The sequence below is a fragment of the Pollicipes pollicipes genome, unplaced genomic scaffold (genome assembly GCF_011947565.3).
Source record: "Pollicipes pollicipes isolate AB1234 unplaced genomic scaffold, Ppol_2.1 Scaffold_4295;HRSCAF=5057_pilon_pilon_pilon, whole genome shotgun sequence".
Lineage (NCBI taxonomy): Eukaryota > Metazoa > Arthropoda > Thecostraca > Pollicipedomorpha > Pollicipedidae > Pollicipes > Pollicipes pollicipes.
Window position 1 is genome coordinate 7,140,701 of NW_023596461.1, and position 19,069 is coordinate 7,159,769.

General features: G+C 68.7%; 1 protein-coding gene across 1 annotated transcript in view; it reads left to right on the forward strand.

The window, feature by feature from the left end:
• The first annotated feature begins 863 nt into the window (after positions 1 to 863).
• The window catches only part of LOC119096614 (amyloid beta A4 precursor protein-binding family B member 1-interacting protein-like), a 30,098-nt gene continuing 11,892 nt past the window's right edge, over positions 864 to 19,069 (forward strand). Inside the window, 7 exon segments of the mRNA XM_037219512.1 lie at positions 864 to 989; positions 9,870 to 9,990; positions 11,060 to 11,170; positions 12,772 to 12,909; positions 13,393 to 13,559; positions 16,692 to 16,929; positions 17,787 to 17,980. Of these exon segments, the coding sequence (XP_037075407.1) occupies positions 951 to 989; positions 9,870 to 9,990; positions 11,060 to 11,170; positions 12,772 to 12,909; positions 13,393 to 13,559; positions 16,692 to 16,929; positions 17,787 to 17,980 (1,008 nt within the window). The 5' untranslated portion in view covers positions 864 to 950.

Sequence of the window (19,069 nt, forward strand, 5' to 3'; positions counted from 1 at the left end):
CCGAGAGCGGGACGCGCTGTGCGGCCGCGGCGGCTGCGGGGGTCGGACGTGCGTGTCGGCGCTCCCGGGTTGCCGCCGCCGACGGAGTCCCGGCCGCCTGTGGAGCGGATCGTCGACGCCGACGCGGCGCCACCCGCCGGCGACGCGCGAGCGGAGGTCTCGTGACGAGTGTGGAGCCAGCCTGGGGAGCTCCGATCCTCACTCCGCGGCTGAAGCTTCGGCGCAGGCCTCAGGGCGAGCGAGCAGTCGGCCGGTGACAGACTGTGACGGTCGTCGCTGCCGGGGCTAGAGCACGGACAGTCGGTCGCTGGACGGGGAGCGGATTGGTCCCTGTGACTGCCGTCGTGACCACGCGCACCAGTGGCACGGACCGATCCTCCGCCGCTGCCGAAGCGGGGACGCAAGAGGCAGCGCCCGGCCGGCGGAGAGACGGCGCAGAGCCGCTGGTGCGGGAGCGTGCGCGGCCCCTGCCCGGTACAGAGGCCCTGGTGCTGGAGCGTGCGCGGCTGCCTGCTCGGGACAGAGGCGCTGGTGCTGGAGCGTGCGCGGCCGTCGGCCCGGACAGAGACGCGCCGGGGCGGACGTCACGTCACGGCGTCGGCAGGTGTTGTGACAGGCGCCGGCCGCCGCCGGACGGCGGACTGACGGCGAGAGACGGGCAGAGAGACGGGCGGAGAGACTGGCCGGTGGACGCCACCTGTCGCTCGGCCGCGCGCACGACTGTCGTGGCGTCGGTGCGCCCGTGTCCGCAGTCTCCGCGGGGGCTCACGCCATCGCCGGTCCAGCGGCGCCGACGTGTGCGCCGCTGGACGCCTCGCCGGCAGCTCGCCGCGTCCGCTGACCGGCGCCGAGCGCTGCCGAAGTGAGCGCCGGTCGTCTGCCCCGCTCGGTAATCGCTGCCGTTTGGCGCGGCTCCCGTTATTGCTCGCGGCGCCGGAAACGTGGACGTCATGTTCGGGATCATCAGGCGGAGGCTGTTCGCCGGCAAGGTAGGTCGGCGATGAAGCGGCCGTCGCGGCTCATTTCGTCGTGCTCGACGAGCCGTCGCCATTGCCGGAGCGAGCCCATTTGTAATTACGACATAACAAAGCGGGAAAAACGTGCGACCGCATGAGAAACTGACGATGAAGGGAGGATTTCTGTAATGAATAACAACGATCTAACAAGATGGCACGCGGGAGGCAGAGGTTGGCGGAAGTCCCATTTGGCTCGTTTGACAGAGGTGTTTTGTCATTGCTTGACATTGAGCTGGGTTCGGCCAGCTGGTTTGCCGCCAGAACCGCTTGGGAAAGCCCGCTGGCCGAGCCGACGTGTCCTTGTCCTCGTGCGCAGCGGCTGTCAGTGAGGTCGGCCCGGTTGGCAATTCGGTGGAGCCTCCCGCCGGCCCGACGGCCGCTCAAGACGCATTGCGCGCAATCAAGCGAGGAATTGGAAAATCCATTTCCGTCAGCGGGATCATTTCCCTGCGGAACTGGCTGCATTCCTCGAGGCGCTGCCATTTCTGCTCGACTCTGAACGGTGATCAGCTCCTTCAGAGCGCTCCCCTTCTGTTTTGCTCCGGGGAAACCAGCCCCACACTACCGGCCGAGCAGGACGGACAATATCCGGCTTCCGTCCGACCCTAGGGCGCTTATTTATGAGTAAACAGTAGCCATGCATCAGCGGTGGAGGCGGGGTGCGGTCGCTTCCCCTCCATTGACTGGGCGCGGCGACCGCGCTCGCCACCGCCGCCGGTTGCCAACGCTCGGGCTGGAGGAGGCGGCCGGACAAAGGCTGCACGCGCCGCCTTCCCACGGTAGCAGCGGCCGGCGGCGCCGCGGCCGCCGCCGGCCGGGCACGGCGCGTCGGCCCTGATTACGCCGATTAGAGCAGCCCGCTGCCACCGGTCGGCCTGACACTGACCGCCGGCCCCGCTGGGTCGGCTCAGAAGAGATGATCTCCAACAGGCGGACGGGAACGATAGCCCGTGGAGAGGTGCTCAGCGCGGACGGCAGTGGTGGCCGGGCTCGCGGAAGACGACGGCTTCTTGGGACCCGCCGGGCCGACGCGGAGGCACCAGGCCAATCGGCGAACGCTGCGGGCTAGAGAGCATTTACTCCGCCAGAGTATTTGGGCGGAAACTTGGCGCGCAGCAGGCTCCGGGCAGATGATTCTGGCAGCGGATCGGCGGCTGGATCAGTTCGAGGGCGGCCCATCGCCAGACCACTTAGCTGGATGACCTGGCCCGGACACGCGGCGCCGACGCCGAGCCCGTTAGCGGGAGCTGCCGGCGACGTCTCGGTTGGGCTGGCGCCGACCGGCGTCGGCGCGCGCTGGCCGGCGGCGGTGTGCCGTCTCGACGCGCCACCGCGCGCTGCAGCCGTCCGCTGTCGTCACCGGGCTCGCCGGCGCCGCTAGAGAGCCGGGTAAACACGGCCCGCTCTGTCGGCCGGCCGGCTTCCTGGTCGCGCCGGCATAATTTATGGCGCGGGCCTCGGCGGGAGATTGAGCTGCCGTCCTCCCCCGGCCGGCGGGTGGACTCGCCCCGGCGCCGGCGGACCGAGAGCCGTCGGCGCCGACGGCGGCAGCCGAGCGGGCCGTTTTATTGGCCTGTTTTGCATGCGACGACGGGTTCTCTCGCCCGGCGTGGTTTACGCCTCGGGTTTTTCTTTCGGCCGTGGCTTATCTGGCCGGCCGTCGAGTCACGTTCACTGATTTAAATTGCCGCGTTTTGATACCCCGGGACTTATCGCCCCCGAGGCGCTCCGATGCCGAACGGATGAACGCGCGGGCGTTGTCATATCGGTAAACAATCACCCTTTCTATTATGGTTATCGCCGTGGGACAAGCGGCTTTAACGAGCGTATGGGAGCGGCGCCGGGCCGCCTCCCTGCGCGTGTGAGGCTGGCCAGCCGTGTGTGAGCGTGTGAGCGCGTGACCCCCGCCCCAATCACCGTCCAGTGGGAGGTAGAATCAATCATCGGCGATCGCTGGCCCGCCGCCTGTTCCTGTGGTGCAGCCGCCGCCGGGCACAGCACACGCCAGAGGACGCACGCCGCTGACTGCGGGCGGGACAAAGACGCAGGTCGGCGCCGGAGACTCCGGCCGCCGGCTCCCCTCTTCCCGGCTGCAATATCGGATGTCGCCGTTTTTGCGCGGCGGCCGTGGCGCGGCGGTGCGCGCCGCTCTGGTCGCCGCTAATTGGGCGCTGTTTGCGGCGGCGCCAGTGACGCGCTCGAGTCTCGGCCGAGAGTGCGCGCCTCCGGAGCCGCTAATGGCCGGCGGCCGTTGCTCCCGGCCGCGGTCACCCTGCAGGCTCGGCACGCGCCGCCTGGAGGTGCGGCCGCCGGCGCTTCCGGGTCGGCCGGGCGGCGACGGCCGAGCCGGAGGTGGCGGCGCGGAGCCCGGGGGCGGCGGCGGCGGCGGTCGAGCCCGGAGGCACGGCGTATGCCGCCGCCTGTCGCCGCCCGCTGCTGCCTGACAGGAAATCGATGTCGGCTGAAAATCGGCCGGCTGATTGTGCGACTGCGGCGTGCGACGGCTTTGGTGAGATTTCCGCGCGCAGCGGCGGCGGCAGCGGCGGGTCCTTCCCCGGTCACGCTGGGCTGGGAAGCCGTCAGTCGACAGTTCACTGCGTCCTTATCTCACGCTTTCCGGGGATATGGGCTGCGACGTGTATTGAACGATTTATGAGCTGTCGAACCACCGGACCGAAAGTTTCGCAAACTTCCGCGTTGGATTTTGAATTATGCAATGCCCGCGGCGCGTCCCGAAGCTTGCCATTTGCGGATTAGATGAAGACGTCCTGTGGGCGGAACGCCTGTGCTTTTCAGACAGCGCAGGTAGTTCAATATCCTCGAGATTTCCAGACATTGGAGAGCCCCGCTGCTGATCTCGGGCGTTAAATCGGAGAAGTAGCGCCGCTGACGAGCAGCGGCGTTTGGCCCGCTCTGGCCGAGCGCCTCATACCGGCCGTCGTCAGGTAAACGACCGCCGGGACCAGCGGCGCTGAAGCCGGGCCGCGCCGTCGTTGGCGCGCATCGACGGTAACGACGCGCGAGCGCCCGGCGCCCCGTCGAGCGCGCCGGACGTGACCGGCGGCGATCGGCTCAGCGGCCGGCCGCTGATGACCCGGCGGCGGCCCGGGGCGGCGACGATGACCCGGCAGCGGCCCGGGGCAGCGACGCCGACCCGCGCCGCGTGCCGATCCGGGGCCGCGCGGCTGACACGGCCCTCGGACCGCCCCTCCGACGGCCGGGCGGGAGCGCTCATTGCCGTAATGATGACGCGGAGGAGCGCGGGGGCGATGGGGGGGGGGGGGGGGGAGCGAGCCGAGTGACGACGAGATGACACGGCGGAGACGACGATGGCGGCGAGCGGTAGCGGTGGGCTGGGATTGAGGTCGGTCAGGCGTGGTGGGGATGATCTCAGGCCTCGACTTCCGGTCGCGTCGGGAGACGGCGATGACGTCATCAGGGCAGGATGCGGCCGGAACTGGGCCACGGTCGCTCTCGAGGGAAGAGGCGGACCCTATGGTGTGATGGAGCATGACCGAGCGTCACCTCGTCGACACTGATCGCGTGTTTCCCGCCACGTCACGCGCGGGCCCCGCCCCATCGGGGGGGGGGGGGGGGGTCAGTGAGTCGCGCAGCAAACAAGCGTGAGTCGTGCGTCGCCCACGCGCCCGGACTGGGACGCGTCGGCGGCCACGGACTGTACGCCGCCGTCGTCGCCGCCGCTGCCGTTCAGGCCTCATTACCCGGCTGCAGTGGGGGCGGGATTAAGCCTTAATTTATTCCCATCTCGAGCGGAGCACTGGTCCCGAATTAAGCGCCTAATGTAAAGTGGACTCGTTCTGTCGGCCGCTGTGTGTTCGGGCGCCCCGGAGTGGCCGGCAGCTCGGGGTGGCCGACCGGCCACTCGGGGTGGCCGGCCACTCGAGCTGGTCAGTCGCTCGGGGTGGCCGGCAGCTCGGGGTGGTCGGCCGCTCGGGGTGGCCGGCTTCTCGGCACGCCTCGCCACGCTCGCCTTTACCGCTGCCTGGTCGTTGTTTGCGCCGTCGTGTCGGCGGCGGCGCCTCGCGTGACCCGGTCATCGTCCGCGGCGCGCGACAGGTACCCCGTCTCCACCCCATCAGCATCCAGCGCCGGTGACGGACGCCGCTCGTGACTCATCGCGGCGCCGATCGATTCCCCTGCGAGATCCTCCGCGCTGGAGGGGAGTTTTTTGATTGGGGGAGCGGCCGGCGGCGGCCGGGGGGCGCGCGGCGCGGCGGCCGCCAGTGCCGCGGCCGCCGCCGGCGACAGTGCAGCGCGTCGTCACGCTGAGCGAGACCGTGACGCCGACCGTGTGTCACGGCCGGCGGCGCGTGAGAACGGGCGCGGACCAGACCGATCAGGTGGGATAGCGGGGCGGGGCGGCGGCCGGCCGGCCCGCCCCGACCCTGTCCTCCGCTGATGGCGGCTAACGAGCGCCGCTGCCGGCCGGCGATACGTCCCGGACGCCGTGACCCGGCCACTGGGCGGCGGCGGCGACGGCGGCGCTCGGGCGCTCCCAGTGCGGCGCCGGCCGGTGCGGTGCTGATGGCCTGGCGCGGCTGCTGGCTGCCGCGATAAGCGGGATGCCTCCGTTTCTGTTCTGAGCGCCGGGTCTGACCGGACCGGATGGGGTTGTGAGCGCGCTGGGTCGGACCGGGCCGGATGGGTTGAGCGCGCCAGCACGGCCGGGGCGGGCGGGACGGACCGGTTCGGTCGCGAGAGATGTCTGTCGTCTCGTGCGCTCCCCTCCGTCCTCTGCCCTCATCTGTGGCGCGCTCTACAGCGCCGCTGGCGGCCCGGTCGGGCCCGCGCGCCTCAGTCGACGACCGACGCTGTCGCCGCCGACTAATGGTCGACGATCAGCGCCGCCGGCCAGCCCACGCAGGACCGAACACAGCGGGGCGGGCCGCGCCGGCTGCTGGGTCATGAGAGCGATTGACGAGGCCCGGGCTGGTGCCCTGGGCTTCTCTGCAAGGCAGACAGAATGGAATCGATCCGGTCGGAGCCGCCGCAGCCCGAGCCGCTGCGCCCGAGCTGCTGCGGCTCCAACCGCCGCCGGTGCGCTGGGCTGGGCTCTTCTGGTGAGCGGCTGGCTCACCGTTAAAACTTTGTGCTCCATTTGGCAGCCGGCAAGAAACTTGGGCCCACTAATTACGGCGCGGCACCAATGCAGTTGATTAAGTTGCTGCAGTTGGCTGCAGCGCGGCTGCAGCGACAGCGGGAGCTGCTGGTTGCGAGCTGGCCGGCCACTCCGCCGACGGCCGTTTCCGTAAACACGGCGGCGCGTCGGTCCGCCGGCCGGCGTTCGGCCGAGGCGGCGACGGCCGGGGCGCCCTCCAGCGGCGCCCGCGGCGGCTAAAATAGCCCGGTCACCCCCCGGACGGCTGCTGCACCTGCGCCGCCGGCTCCGGGAGCAGGCGCGCCTCGCTCCACCCCCGCCGGGCGGTGTCGGCGAGTCCGGCCGTGTCTCAGGGCGCGGGCGGCGAGCGTCGCGTGTCGCCGCGCTCGACCGCGCCGCCACGTGACCGGGTTTGTCGACCCCGCGCGGCCGTCGGCTCCGACGCCGAGGCGGCGCCGCGCGTCGCTGATGTAACCCGGCGCGGCGCTGGCAGGCTGCCACCGCGCCGCAGGGGCGCCGGCCGCGCCGACCTCGCCGCGGCGGCGCTGCAGAAATAGGGGGGTCGCCGCGCACGTGTGCCCGCCCGGCCGGCGGCCAGCGCACCCCGCCGCTGTGCCGCCGAGCCGAGCGCCGCTTCGGGGGCGCTCGTACGCCGCGGCGGACGGCTGACGGCGCCGGTCGCACCTGTGAGTCAGGCTGCTGTTTGGCTGGCGGCCGGAGCTGGCAGCCGGCCGACGGCCGTGCGCGCGGCCGGAATTTCCGGCGCCGGGGGATTCCGCGCGCCGGGCGCCAGCGGCGCGCCGGAAACTCCGCCGTGGGCCGCCAGCGCTGCTGGCTCCTGGCCGCCGCCGCACGCCTCGCCTCGTCTCGCGGCACGCGCGGGCGCTCGGCGGGTTGGGGCACACATGAGCGGCTCAGAGCTGGGGTTGAGGGGCCTGGGCTGCTGCGCGTGTGTCGGGCGGTGGTGGCGATCCATGGCGGCGCCCGCCGTGTGGCGCTGGAGGGGCCGGCGGAAAAACCTGCGACACCGGTCGGCTCAAGGAAACCGGGTCCGGTCAGCTGGAGGGAAAAAGTGAACAGCATTGACGGCGCGGAACAAAACAAACACGGGAGCGCCGCTGCGGTCGGCGAGCCGGTGGTGAGCTGCGATCGGGCCGGGATGATCCCAGGCCGACCTGCCGATCTGATACCACCGTCGGCGTCCCGTGTCTCGTTCCCGCCAAAATCCGCGCAAAGGCCGGGGTACCTAGCGCAGTACTGCCAGCGGCCGGCGAGGCCGGCGCCTCCTCGTTCGCGTGGCGTCTGACCCGGCCCGCTCGGCAACGCCGCCGCCGCCGCCGCCGCCGCCGCAGGAAGCGGCTGGTTGAGCGGCGCGCCGTAAACAGCCGTCCACTCGGCGGCGCCGGCCGCCCATGGCCGCCCTGTTTGGATAGGCGTCGCCGAGCGTCCGGAGCGCGGCGCCGGCCGACGCTCTGTTTGGAGAGCACCGGCCAGTGGCGGCTGGTGCCCGGTGACGTGCGCCTCGTCGGGGTGCGTGCGCCGCCCTCCGGGTTGCGGCCGGCGCCAGCGGCCACGCAGGAGCACGCGCGGCACAGGTAGGAGCGCAGAGGGGTGCGGAGCGGGTGCATGCGTGCGGGAGGCGCCGCAGAGCCTTGCGTGGGTGTCCTCCGCGCGGTCCTCGCCGTGCGCCGCGGGGGTTCGCAGCGCTTGTGCGGCGGCGTCAGCGGCGGGGAGGTGCGTGTGGCGCCGTCTATAGCCGAGGACAAATGTCCGAACGGCGGGGGGCGAGCGGCCGTGCTTTAATGCGGCGCGCCGGCGCCTCTGCAGAGGCCGGCGGGCGGCGGGGGCCGGCGCCGGCCGGCCGGCCGTGGCGCCACCAAATGACCGTCGTCACCGCCCCGCCGCGCCGCCCCACGGGACGTGCGTGACCTCACCTCCTCCGCCGGCGCCGCGGCACGCACGCGCGCCGGTTCAACGCTCGGCGGCGGGGCACCAGCGGCCGTGTCGCCGAGCCTAACGGCGCCGGGAGTCGGGCGGGGGGGGGGGGGGCTGCGGGTAGGCCGCCCCGCCGGGGCCCCCGCCACCGCCGCCGCCGCCGCCCCGTTTGGCGGGGCCGCCCGGCCGGCGCCAGCCTGCAGGCGCGCTCGGAGCGGCGGCCGGCCGTCGAGCGAGCTATCTGGCGCCTTTACGGCTGTCTGGCCCTCCTCCCCCGGGTGCACTGAGCGTAACGCTGCCTCTCGGCTGCGAAGTGTGAGCAATCTAGAGCTCCGCGCGTGGCCGTCCGCTGTCATCTCAGAGGGCGGCCAGGGTCAGCTGTCAGCTGTGATGGTCTTCTGTCTTCTCGGAGGGCGGCCTTCCTCCGGCCTTCCTCTTTGTCACCCTGAAGGCGTGCGTCTCCCCCTCCCCCCCCCCTCCGGCTCAATTGAGCTCTCCCGGGCGCTGCCCACCGGCCGAGTTGCGTAAAAACGACAATCAGCGTCAGCAATATGTCTTTTTGTCGGCGGACACGGCTGCAATGAATGCGCTGTAATCGCCTTACGTTTGTCCCTGGTGATTGTTGTCGGCTCGCAGCGGGCTGAATACAGCAAAAAGCCGCCGCTGCAGGAGGAGGAGGCCCGGACGGCGGATTGTCCGACGTCCTGTCCCGGTGTGTCCCCCGACAATAGAGCCATCCTGTCCGCTGACTGCCGGTAGGCGCCGCTGTGTCCGCGGCACGCAGCCGTACGGGTCGGCCACCCCTGGATGGCCGGGCGCAGCTCGAACAGCCCTGCAACCTGCAGGGTCCGGTGCTAGGCGCCGTTTGATTAACGGTCAGGCAGGCACCTCTGGGCCATGCAAATAATCAGTAAGAGGATCTCGATCACTGGCACCACAGCTGTTTGTAACAGTAGGTGGACCTGTTTAGATGACAGGAAGGCTGGCCGGCCCGGAAGGTCTGCAGCTCGAGTGTCCACCGGAAGACCTGTAGGTCGAGTATCTTGGCGGAAGGTCCGTAGGTCGAGTATCCTGGCGTAAGTTCCGTAGGTCGAGTATCCTGCGGGAAGGTCTGCAGGTCGGGTATTTTGGCGGAAGGTCTGCAGATCGAGCATCTTACCGGAAGGTCCGTAGGTTGAGTATTTTGGCGGAAGGTCTGCAGTTCGAGTATCCTGGCGGAAGGTCTGCAGGTCGAGCATTTTGGCGGAAGGTCTGCAGTTCGAGTATCCTGCCGGAAGGTCTGCAGTCCGAGTATCCTGGAGGAAGGTCTGCAGGTCGAGTATCCTGGAGGAAGGTCTGCAGGTCGAGTATCCTGGCGGAAGGCCTGCAGGTCGAGCATCCTGGCGGCGTTTTGTGGGGTCCTGCGGCCGGGGCGTCACCGATACCGACGTGGCGCGGTGGCGCCCTGGCTAAGATGAGCTCGGCGGCGCGGCGGACGCACGGGAGACGGATCACCGTCAGAGCGGCGCCGCGCCGCTCGGCAGATTGGCTTTGATGGCCGCCAGCGTTCGATCGATAGCCTCCTCCCCTCCCCCCTCCCCCTCCCCTCGCGCGCCGCCGTCCCGCGAGTGCCCCTGGCCCGGGAGGGTGTTGTGTACCGCCCCCTGTTTTCTCGGGAGGTGCGACCGGGCCCTGATCGGGCTCTTGACCCAATTCCTGATCAGACATGTGGATCTGAGGCTGACCTGACCTGGCCGTGATCCGACCAGTGATGTGCGGCCTGACCTGACCTGACCTGACCCTGGTGCCGTTTGTTGCAGGGTCTGGACTCGGGCACGGCGTGCGGGTCTGGCGGGCGTCCCGGCTCGGCCAGCTCGGTGGAGAAGTACAGCCATGCGCCACGCACCGATTCCTACCGGCTCTCCATGGCCGTCCTCGAAGGTAAGCCGGGCAGAGCGGAGGAGGCAGGACAGAGGAGGTGGGGAAGACAATCAGTGCTTGACTGAGACCCTGGGGATCAGGTGCATGGTGATCACTCGGGCTTACCGGCGCCCGTCCGCCGGGTTATATAGCTCGCTTGATACGAGCGGATAGCACTTGTGATGATCGGTAGGACGGCCTGGACAGTAAACCGGCCGTAACAACGCATGTAAATGCATAATGCATGCGGCTTCCGGCCGGGTCGGCCGGCCATCGCCGGCGCAGCGTCCGCTCGGCCGCCGACCGGTGATTCAGGTGCCGTTCGACTGCCCGCGTGTGGGGGGCGCGGCCGGCCCGACCCGCCTCGTTACCGCGCGGCGGCGTGCTGCTCCGCCCCCCTCCCCCCTACGGACACCTGTCGGGAGACCCGGGCGGGGAGATTCGTGACTGACCGCCACAGACAGTGGCGGGCCGTCACAGCGGGTTCGGGCGCGACAGACCGCTGCTGAACACGGCACGGCGGCCGGGAGATGTCGGTGACCTCGCCGGCGTGGCAGCCGTCACGCTGGCGTCACGTCACGTCACGTGTGGCCTGCCTGGGATAGCGGAGCACCGCTGCTCGATCCTGGACGCCGCTGGGGCGCTGGACATCCTCGCCGCTGCATGTCTGGGGGGTCCGAACGCTCGTCACGGCATTGCTGTTTCCTCCTTTGTTAGCCCATCGGTTGTGTGGGCATTCACGCCGTGTTTTGGGGCTGTTGGGCGTGGGGCGGCATCGCTGGACAGGCTTGGGCTGACCGGCTCGAGGAGGCCGGATGTACCCACTGCGCCCCGCGTAGCTGCCCCTGTCGGTACTGAGGCCCAGTCTGAGACCCCTCCCGGCAGCTGGGTGGAGTTTTGCTGCCGGACGCGGACTGCCGTGCGGGGCGGCCATGAACACACCGGATCTGGGCCACAAAGCGGCGCTCTGCCATGCAGCCGGCCGATTTATGATCACCAGTACCCATATGTAACGGCGCCGTCACAAACAGAGGCTGGCGCGCGCCGAGCGCCGCGTTGCGCGCGTCTGACGTGGCGCCTGTGTCCGCAGACTCGAAGGACGTCGAGCTGGACGCTATTCTAGGGGAGCTGTGTGCGTTGGAGACGCAGTTCGACAAGGAGATCAAGGACAAGCCGACCGCGCCCGGCTCCAGGAAGACAGGTGAGGTGGCGTCGGGCCCGGGCGCGCATGTGTGTGTGTGGAGGAGGGGGAGGGGGAGGCACAGGCGGTCGCTCAGTGCGCGGGGCGAAGAGTTCTTCAGTACAGGAAATCACCGCTCGGCTGGTGGTGCCGGCGCGACAGCGAGAAGGGTGAAGTCTGGTGTCCGCGCACACCGCTGTAGAGAAGAGCGGGGTATGTGGGGTAGCCGCTTTGCACAAAGGTCAGATCAGATCACTGTTGATCACAGATCGGAGGTCAGATCACTGTTGTGGTGTACAGGTACATACCGGCACGCCCAAACTTCAGATACGCATTGCTGCAAGGGCCGAAAGCGGTCAGACTCTCCGCGCCCTCCGCCCGACGACGGCGCTGCTGCGCTCCTCGTAGAACCCCTCTGGTCGCTGGACAGCCCCGATGCGGCCCGCCCATGGCTTCACCGTTGCGGCGGTACGCGCGCCGGCCCCGGCCGGCGGAGAACGCCGCTGCTCCGCCGCCGCCGCGCTACCGAGACGTCGCCCAGCGACCGGCCGACGGGCGGACAAGCATAGCTCACCGCCGGCCGACGGGCGGACAGGCATGGCTCACCGCCGGCCGATCGGGCGGACAGGCATAGCTCACCGCCGGCCGACGGGCGGACCGGCATAGCTCACCGCCGGCCGACGGGCGGGCAGGCACAGCTCACCGCCGGCCGACGGGCCGACAGGCACAGCTCACCGCCGGCCGATCGGGCGGACAGGCACAGCTCACCACCGGCCGACGGGCGGACAGGCACAGCTCACCGCCGGCCGATCGGGCGGACAGGCATAGCTCACCGCCGGCCGACGGGCGGACAGGCATAGCTCGCCACCGGCCGATCGGGCGGGCCGTGTGACCGTCATTGTTCCCCGATCTCTCATCCGAACTCGTTTGTCGCCGACGCCGGCCGTGAGCTAATTCCAGGTCGCGGTGACCGGCACAAAGGACTGCCGACGACCGGCGCCAATTTGCGTCGTCGCTGTAGCGTGATCGGGCGGCACACCGGCTCATTACATAGCGACGCACGCATTGTCTGCCCCGCCGGTTGATTGTTTTTGCCGCGTCGGCGCCGCGACACAAGCCGGCGCCGTCAGCCGGGAGCGGCGAACGCGGCGCGCCCGGGGACGGGAGCCGACAGACAAACAGCTCCGGCTCGGCGGTGGTCGGCCGAGCGTGGCCGAGGCCGCGGCGACAGATGGCTGCTGGTGATCGCGTTTCAGGCGCGCGTCAGTTGTGATTTCGTCAGTCCTCCCGCAAATTGTCGGAGAGAATGGCCCGGCTGCCGTGCATCCTCTTACGTGTACATTGTGCGCCGCGGTGGCGTAACTTTTCCTTTGAAACGGCTGATGACGGCGTCGGGAAAGGTTTCCGCTGAATTAGATGTTTTGTAGCGGGCGAAGACGCCGGCGACATTGATCGCACCGCTGCGGAATCCTATGTCATGCACCACCGCGTCGCGTACGCGGCCGGCAGGAAAGCCAGTCTTAGTCACGGAGATCTGCCGAGGGGGTGATCGCGGGACAGACGGGCGTGTGGGCGGCTGCGGTGTCACTGGACGGTGTCTGAGTGTGTGCTGTTGTCCGCAGAAGCGTGCGGCACGGATAGTTTGGCGCCTTTGCACCCGGTCCCTGCACGGAAGCCCGCCACCATGGGCGGAGGCGCTCGGCCCAAGTTCGAGGTCAACTACGCGTCGGACGTCGAGTGGACGCAGCGGTCTGAGAAAGGTGCCAATGGAGTGCCAGGAGCAGCGACAGCGCTGCAGCGTCTGCATGGCCCGCGCCCTGCCGCACCTTGAAGCGTGTGTATGCGTGTGTGTGACTCGAATGCGTGGTTCGACACGTGGTTAAGGTTCGACTGTCGGAATGTGCTACAATGCCAGGGAATGCGGACGCCGTCACGAACCGGCTGTGAGTCAGACTTCTGAAGCAGTTGGCGATGTCTGGTATTGCTTGGCACGCCTTGACCGCCGCCCTCACCGCTACAAACATGCTGGGAATAATGTTCAACATCTCGCCTCTCCCATGTCTTTGTTCGCCATGTTCCTCACTCACTGCCCACTGCTCATTCTCAGGATGCCCGGTGCATAGGACACCACACACCGAGTCAGGCTGACCGAGTCAGGCTGAGTCAGGCCGAGTCAGGCTGACCTGGGCTGACCTTGCGGGTCCCCTGTCCGGCCGACGCCTGACGGCTGCTCTGCTCCCCAGGGCCGCGCACCGAGAGTCCCGACAACGACTCGGCCTTCTCCGACAACCTGTCGATGCTGTCCAGCGAGTCGTCGGCCTCGTCGGGCGGCAGCGGCGGCAGCGGCGCGCGCACCGAGGTCTCCAAGTCGTCGAGCGGCGTCGGCTCGGCCGCCAGCCCCACCTCCCAGGTGAGCTTCCGTCCCGCCGCGCGTGCCGCCGGGCTCGGCCGGGCGGGTCGGCGGAGCTCGGGCGGCGGCGTTCGCTCTGCGGTCGGCCCGCGAGGTGGAGGTCGGCGGCGGGCTCTCCTGCACGCCACCGGGACCGGAGGCGGCGCGCCCGAGTGGCCGGATCTGCCGCAGCTGGCCGGCACCGGCGGCCGCAGCCGGGCCGGCTCCGCGGCCGTCGGCGCGCCGCCTGGCCGCCCGCCCGCCTCGCCCCGTAAATCAGCGGTCGCCTGGCCGTCGGTCCGACGTGACGGCCTCTTAATCTGCTGCCGGAATTGATGCCGGCGACGCGCGCTGGTCTGTTTGGAGCAGCGCGTTGCGCGCGCACGACGGCTCACCGCCGGCCTGAGCGTTGTGTGTGTGGGGGGGGGGGGGGGGGGGGCTGCAGGCGCGGCGGCGTGGCCCGCGGACCGATGCGGAGACCTCGCATCGTACTGCCTGTGCTGACCGCGGTTATGCAGTGTTGCGGGACATTCTCTGGGGTCTCGCAGGTCATCTTGCGGGCTTTTGGGTCCACATGACGGTCCCCCAGTGGTGTGACCCGTACTCCAACAGGGGTCTTCCCACTGCATCCAGTCTGTGACGGCGTTCCCGCCCCTGCTGAGACCCTCATGGTATCTCTGATGTCACCCAGCCAAGAAGTTTCCTGTTTTTCTTTAAGAATTTTGCTTGGTTTCCCTAGTTCCCTTTGCAGGGTTTCACCAGCAGTTTTCTCATGGCCCTTTGTACACCTCATTTCCTCTCCTTGTCCCTTCCAAGGGCACCACCTTCTAGCATGCCTGTTTTCTCGACCTGCCTTGCCTGCAGCTCTCTCCTCCCATCTCAGGCCACTTCGGCTCTCTGCCCCGCCTCCCTCACACGCCAGTTGGCCTGCCGGGTCTGCACTGCCCGGGAGTCTCTCCGCGCCCGGTGTGGTCCCGCCGGCTACCCCGCGGCATCCCGTGTCAGCGGTCAGACAAAGACGGCGCCGCGGCGGCCGGCCGGCGCGAATGAATGGGCGGGGAGCGTCCTTGAGTAGTGGCCGGGTGATGTCAGCGCCGACCGGCCGAGCGTCCAGGCCGGCTCCGTGCCCGACCCCGCCGCCTGTACAAACACACGGCGGCCGCCGCGGCCCCGGCCGGCCGGCGCGGCGCAGGCGCCCGGCCGTCGCCACGCTCTCCGGCCGTCCCTCGGCGAGGAGCGTCTCCGGCCCCGGCGGAGGCGAGCTCAGGCGCGCCTCGCCGTGCGCGGCGATCAGACGTGCGGCGTCGGCCGCGGGCGCGGCGAGACCGGCGCGGCATCGGCGGCCGCGTGTTGTCCGATGGACTGGAAGGCGGGGCGACACTGCCACCACGCGCCTCGAGCTGAGGGCCGGCCGCGCGCCGGCGCAGCCTTGCCGGCGCGTGGGGGCCTCTGCCGCTGATTCAGCCCCCCCCCCCCCTCGCCGTCGCCGCACCGCTCCACAGAGCGCGCCCATCTGGAGCGGTGCACGCTCCGTACCCCCCCCCCCCCCCCCTCTCTATTTTGAGCTGCCGTTCCGGCTGAGTGAGCTGCGGTCAGTGAGCGGCCGGGCAGTGCGGTTGCGCCGCCGAGTGTGAGGTACCGGCCGGGGCCGCTATTTTCCAGGCGCTAACGGGCTGGGGGCGGCCTCGGCCGGCACGGGCCTAATTTGAGCCGCCCGCCGCCGAGCTGATGCCCTCCAGACGGGCCGCCGGGCGCAGGGTAAACGGGACCCGGTGCGGCCGACTCTGTTTACAGGAGCGCTCGGTGGGACCCGCGCCGGCCAGCAGCGGCCGCCGCCGTCCTCTGCCGGTGGCCGGGCGGTGGTGCTTCTGACCGTTAGATGTGCGTGATGCACAGGCGGCCCTCCGTGCCCTCCGACTCTCCCGCAGGTGGCCCTCCGAGCCCCGCACTGCACCGCGCGCTGGGACTCCTCGGGAGTGGGCTGGGCCGGGCGGCACGGGAAAGCGCTCGTCAGCCAGAGGCCCAGGGGCACGCCCCCCCCCCCCGAGCAGGCTCCAGTTGGTCCTGATCGGCGCGGCCCGTCCCCCGCTCAACGCCACTTGTGACCCCCCCCCCCCCCCCCCGCCCGCCCCCGGCCTGCTCGTTACCACAGCTGCAGCTTCATGTGGGTGCATTTGATACGGCCTGGGAGGCTGGCCTCGGCTGTGGTATCCATGGCAACTGGCCCCTCCCGGCCTCTGCAAGCCTGATGAATTTGTTCTGGCTGTGCCGGGTTAAAACGCGTTGAAGATGCTTTCGTGCCACTGGCCCGTGTGGCCACCGGTGGTGAGTTTAGTACAATGGTGTCGGTGTTTCTCCATACTAGTGCACTCTGAAATGTTGGCCAAAAGACCATACGCGTAGGAGTGGCCCTACCTGACTACTCCGTGCCCCACCCCCCTCCATCCACTCTTCGTTGCCTCGTCTGCCCCACCCGCACCTGACACGCTGTCGCGACCGCAGCCGACCTTCGCCCCTTGCTGTCGTAGCCGGCGCTCGCTGCGCCCGCCCCCAAACGGCCGCCTCCCAGCCAGCTCAGCTTCAGCCCCGCCCGACCAGCAGCGGCGGCGGCCGGTGGGCGGGTCGCCGTGTTGACTCGGGCCGCCGGGGAGGGGGAGGGGGGGGGGCGGCGCTGAGCTGACGCCACAGGGCGCCGGCCAGGGCGGAATGCGGCGCCGCGCATCGCTCGGTGGGCGCCGCTGCTCGCTTGCTGCCCGGTCCACTTGCAGCCGACTGCCGCTCATCTCTGAACGCGCTGGAGGTCGCCCTCCTCTCCCGACGACGGGCCGCGGCTGCAGCGGAGCCGGCGGCGTACGCTCGCTCAGGCCCCGACGCTGAACCCAGCTAATGCAGCAGCGACGCCTGTTGCGACACTAAAAAACTAAAAAACTAGCAGCGACACCGTTGAAGAATGCGAGTTAGACTAACGTTGGTGGCCGGCCTCTGGCGGTTGCTTGTGAAGTCAGCCATTGGGGCGGGCGGGCCGGCCCGTGCAGCTGCCTTCGCCGTCGCCACCTGCGTTGATGTGTCGCGTCTGTGGTTTGTCGGCGCGCTGTGCAAACTGCACGCCGCATTCTCCGTGGCTGACGCGCTCGCCACCTGGCTTGTTCTCAGGCGGACCAGGCGGCGCGCATTAAGGCCGAGAAGATCAAGCTGGCGCTGGAGAAGATCAGAGAGGCCAACGTGAAGAAGCTGTTCATCAAGGCGTTCACGGGCGACGGCAGCACTAAGAGCCTGCTGGTCGACGAGAAGATGACGTGCGGTCACGTGACCCGCCTGCTGGCCGACAAGAACCACGTGCGCATGGAGCCGCGTTGGGCTGTCGTCGAGTACCTGCCCGACCTGCTGATGGGTGAGGCCCTGGGCCGCACGTGGTCGGGCCGTCGATTGGCGCCTGTGAGAGCTACGTCAGACAGCTCGGGCTGTGGGACGCATAGTTTTCGTGTCCGCGCAGTGCCCACATGTGAGAGTTGAAATCGTTGGCGTCATTTTTCGTGGAAGAGCTCGGGTGGGCAACTCGCCATGCAAAGGAAATTGAGCCTACATATGTTCGTCTCTCTCTCAGTCGCACATGTCCACGCGGCCACGCACGTCCCCACCACGGTGTCCTCTTTCAAGAGGCTTTCCCCAGTTCTCTGGGAAGTGAGCCTGGTCCGAGCTCTCAGACGCATCCAGTGATTGGCTGTTTGTGGTCTGCTGAACTTGGCCTGCCCTCGGACCGTTTTGTTGTTCCGCATCTCGACCTTCCTTCCTTTTGTTTGGCTGAAATTTTGTTTGGCTGTTCCGGCTGAAATTGCGTTGGGACTTTCGCTCTGTGATATTCTGCCGCATTGTGGGCGGTAACTTGAGGAGCTTGTTTGTATAGTTCGAACGCTAGCAGAGCTTGTTTGCGTAGTCCGAACACTGACGGACGTCGACTCTAAATTGCCAGTCTTCAGCGGTGTTATGGAGCCTGTATGTGGCGGAATTGGCCCTGCTCTTGATTTTCCCCCGAGTTTCCCGACTCCCAGGCTGCCAAGAGCGTACCGAACCACTGTGTGTCTCTCCGCCCGAAGTGCGGGCTTGCCCGCCTGCCCCGTCTCCGTCACCACTCAGCTGACCCCGGTGACCTGTGACCCTGCTTCTGACCTGTCGTTTGACCCCTCATCGGATCCACCGCCCGACCCTCCCTACCTCACCCCTGACCCGTCCGGCCCGCCTGACCCGCAGAACGACTGTACGAGGACCACGAAAACCTGGTGGACAACCTGATGCTGTGGACGCGCGACTCCAAGAATCAGCTGCGCTTCCAGGAGCGGCCCGACAAATACGACCTGTTCGCCCGTCCCGAGCAGTACCTGCTGCCCTCCAGCGGCGCGCAGCACGCCCACATGGACGACGATGCGCGCCTCCAACTCACCGAGGTGCGTGGCCGAAGCGGTGCGGAGTGCGCCGCGCCGTGCCGTGCCGTGGGTGGGAGGTTTGCTGGCCGGAGAGATGCGGATTGCGCGTGCCGTAGGTGGGAGGTCTGCTGGCCGGAGGTGTGCGCGTGCCGTGCCGTGGGTGGGAGATCTGCTGGCCGGAGGGGTGCGGCGTGCGCGTGCCGTGCCGTGGGTGGTAGGTCCGCTGGCCGGAGGGGTGCGATGTGCGCCGCACCTTGCCGTGGGTGGGAGGTCTGCTTGCCGGAGGGGTGCGGTGTGCGCCGCGCCGTGCCGTGGGTGGGAGGTCTGCTGGCCGGAGAGGTGCGGTGTGCGCGTACCGTGGCGGGAGGTGTGCTGCCCGTAGCGGTCCTACGGACGCTAAAGCAGCTCTTGAAGGTATCGCCACGCTTAAAAATGACCCGTTGCCATGCTGCGGTCCAGTGTGGAACATCATGTCGATAAAAAAACGATGAGGATGCGGCATTAAGTCTATGAACAGCGACGACAATGGGCGGTTAATAGGGAACGATGTGCATGACTGCTGGATGTTCCTGGCCTTGCGGGGCTCGTAGTTCCTTGCCGGGAACGACGAGCCTCCGACGGAACGCGTCGTCCGACAGCCCTATTAACTCGCTCTCCAAAAGGCTTCCATGGTCGCAAATCCTCAGGTCGACTTCCGTCCGTTAACGGGCCTGTCGTTTCCGCTGGCCGCGCCTGATTCACTAGCGCGCTCGGTTTTCAGGGCTGTTGAATGGGCTCGCTAACTGCATCGCTTACGATGAAAAATCGGCTACTCGGCCCGCCGAAAGTGACTACTCCTCTTTCGTCCCACGCGACGCGCGCACAGCGGATCAAACGGCTGATAAATGACCCCTTTAAGCCGCGCGGCACGAGATCACACGGCCGGCGTGCACCAGATCTGCATTGGACGCCTGTTTTGCAGCCGCTCCGGCGCGTGCTCTGGCGCGGCGGTCAATATCGCTGCGGGGCGGTCGGTTGTCTGTGGAGCGCGCGGCGCCTCGTCGTGCGCCGAGTAAACGGTGTCGGCAGTCGGCTCCTGTAGCGCTGATGTTTGCCGCCGGCCGGCAAAAA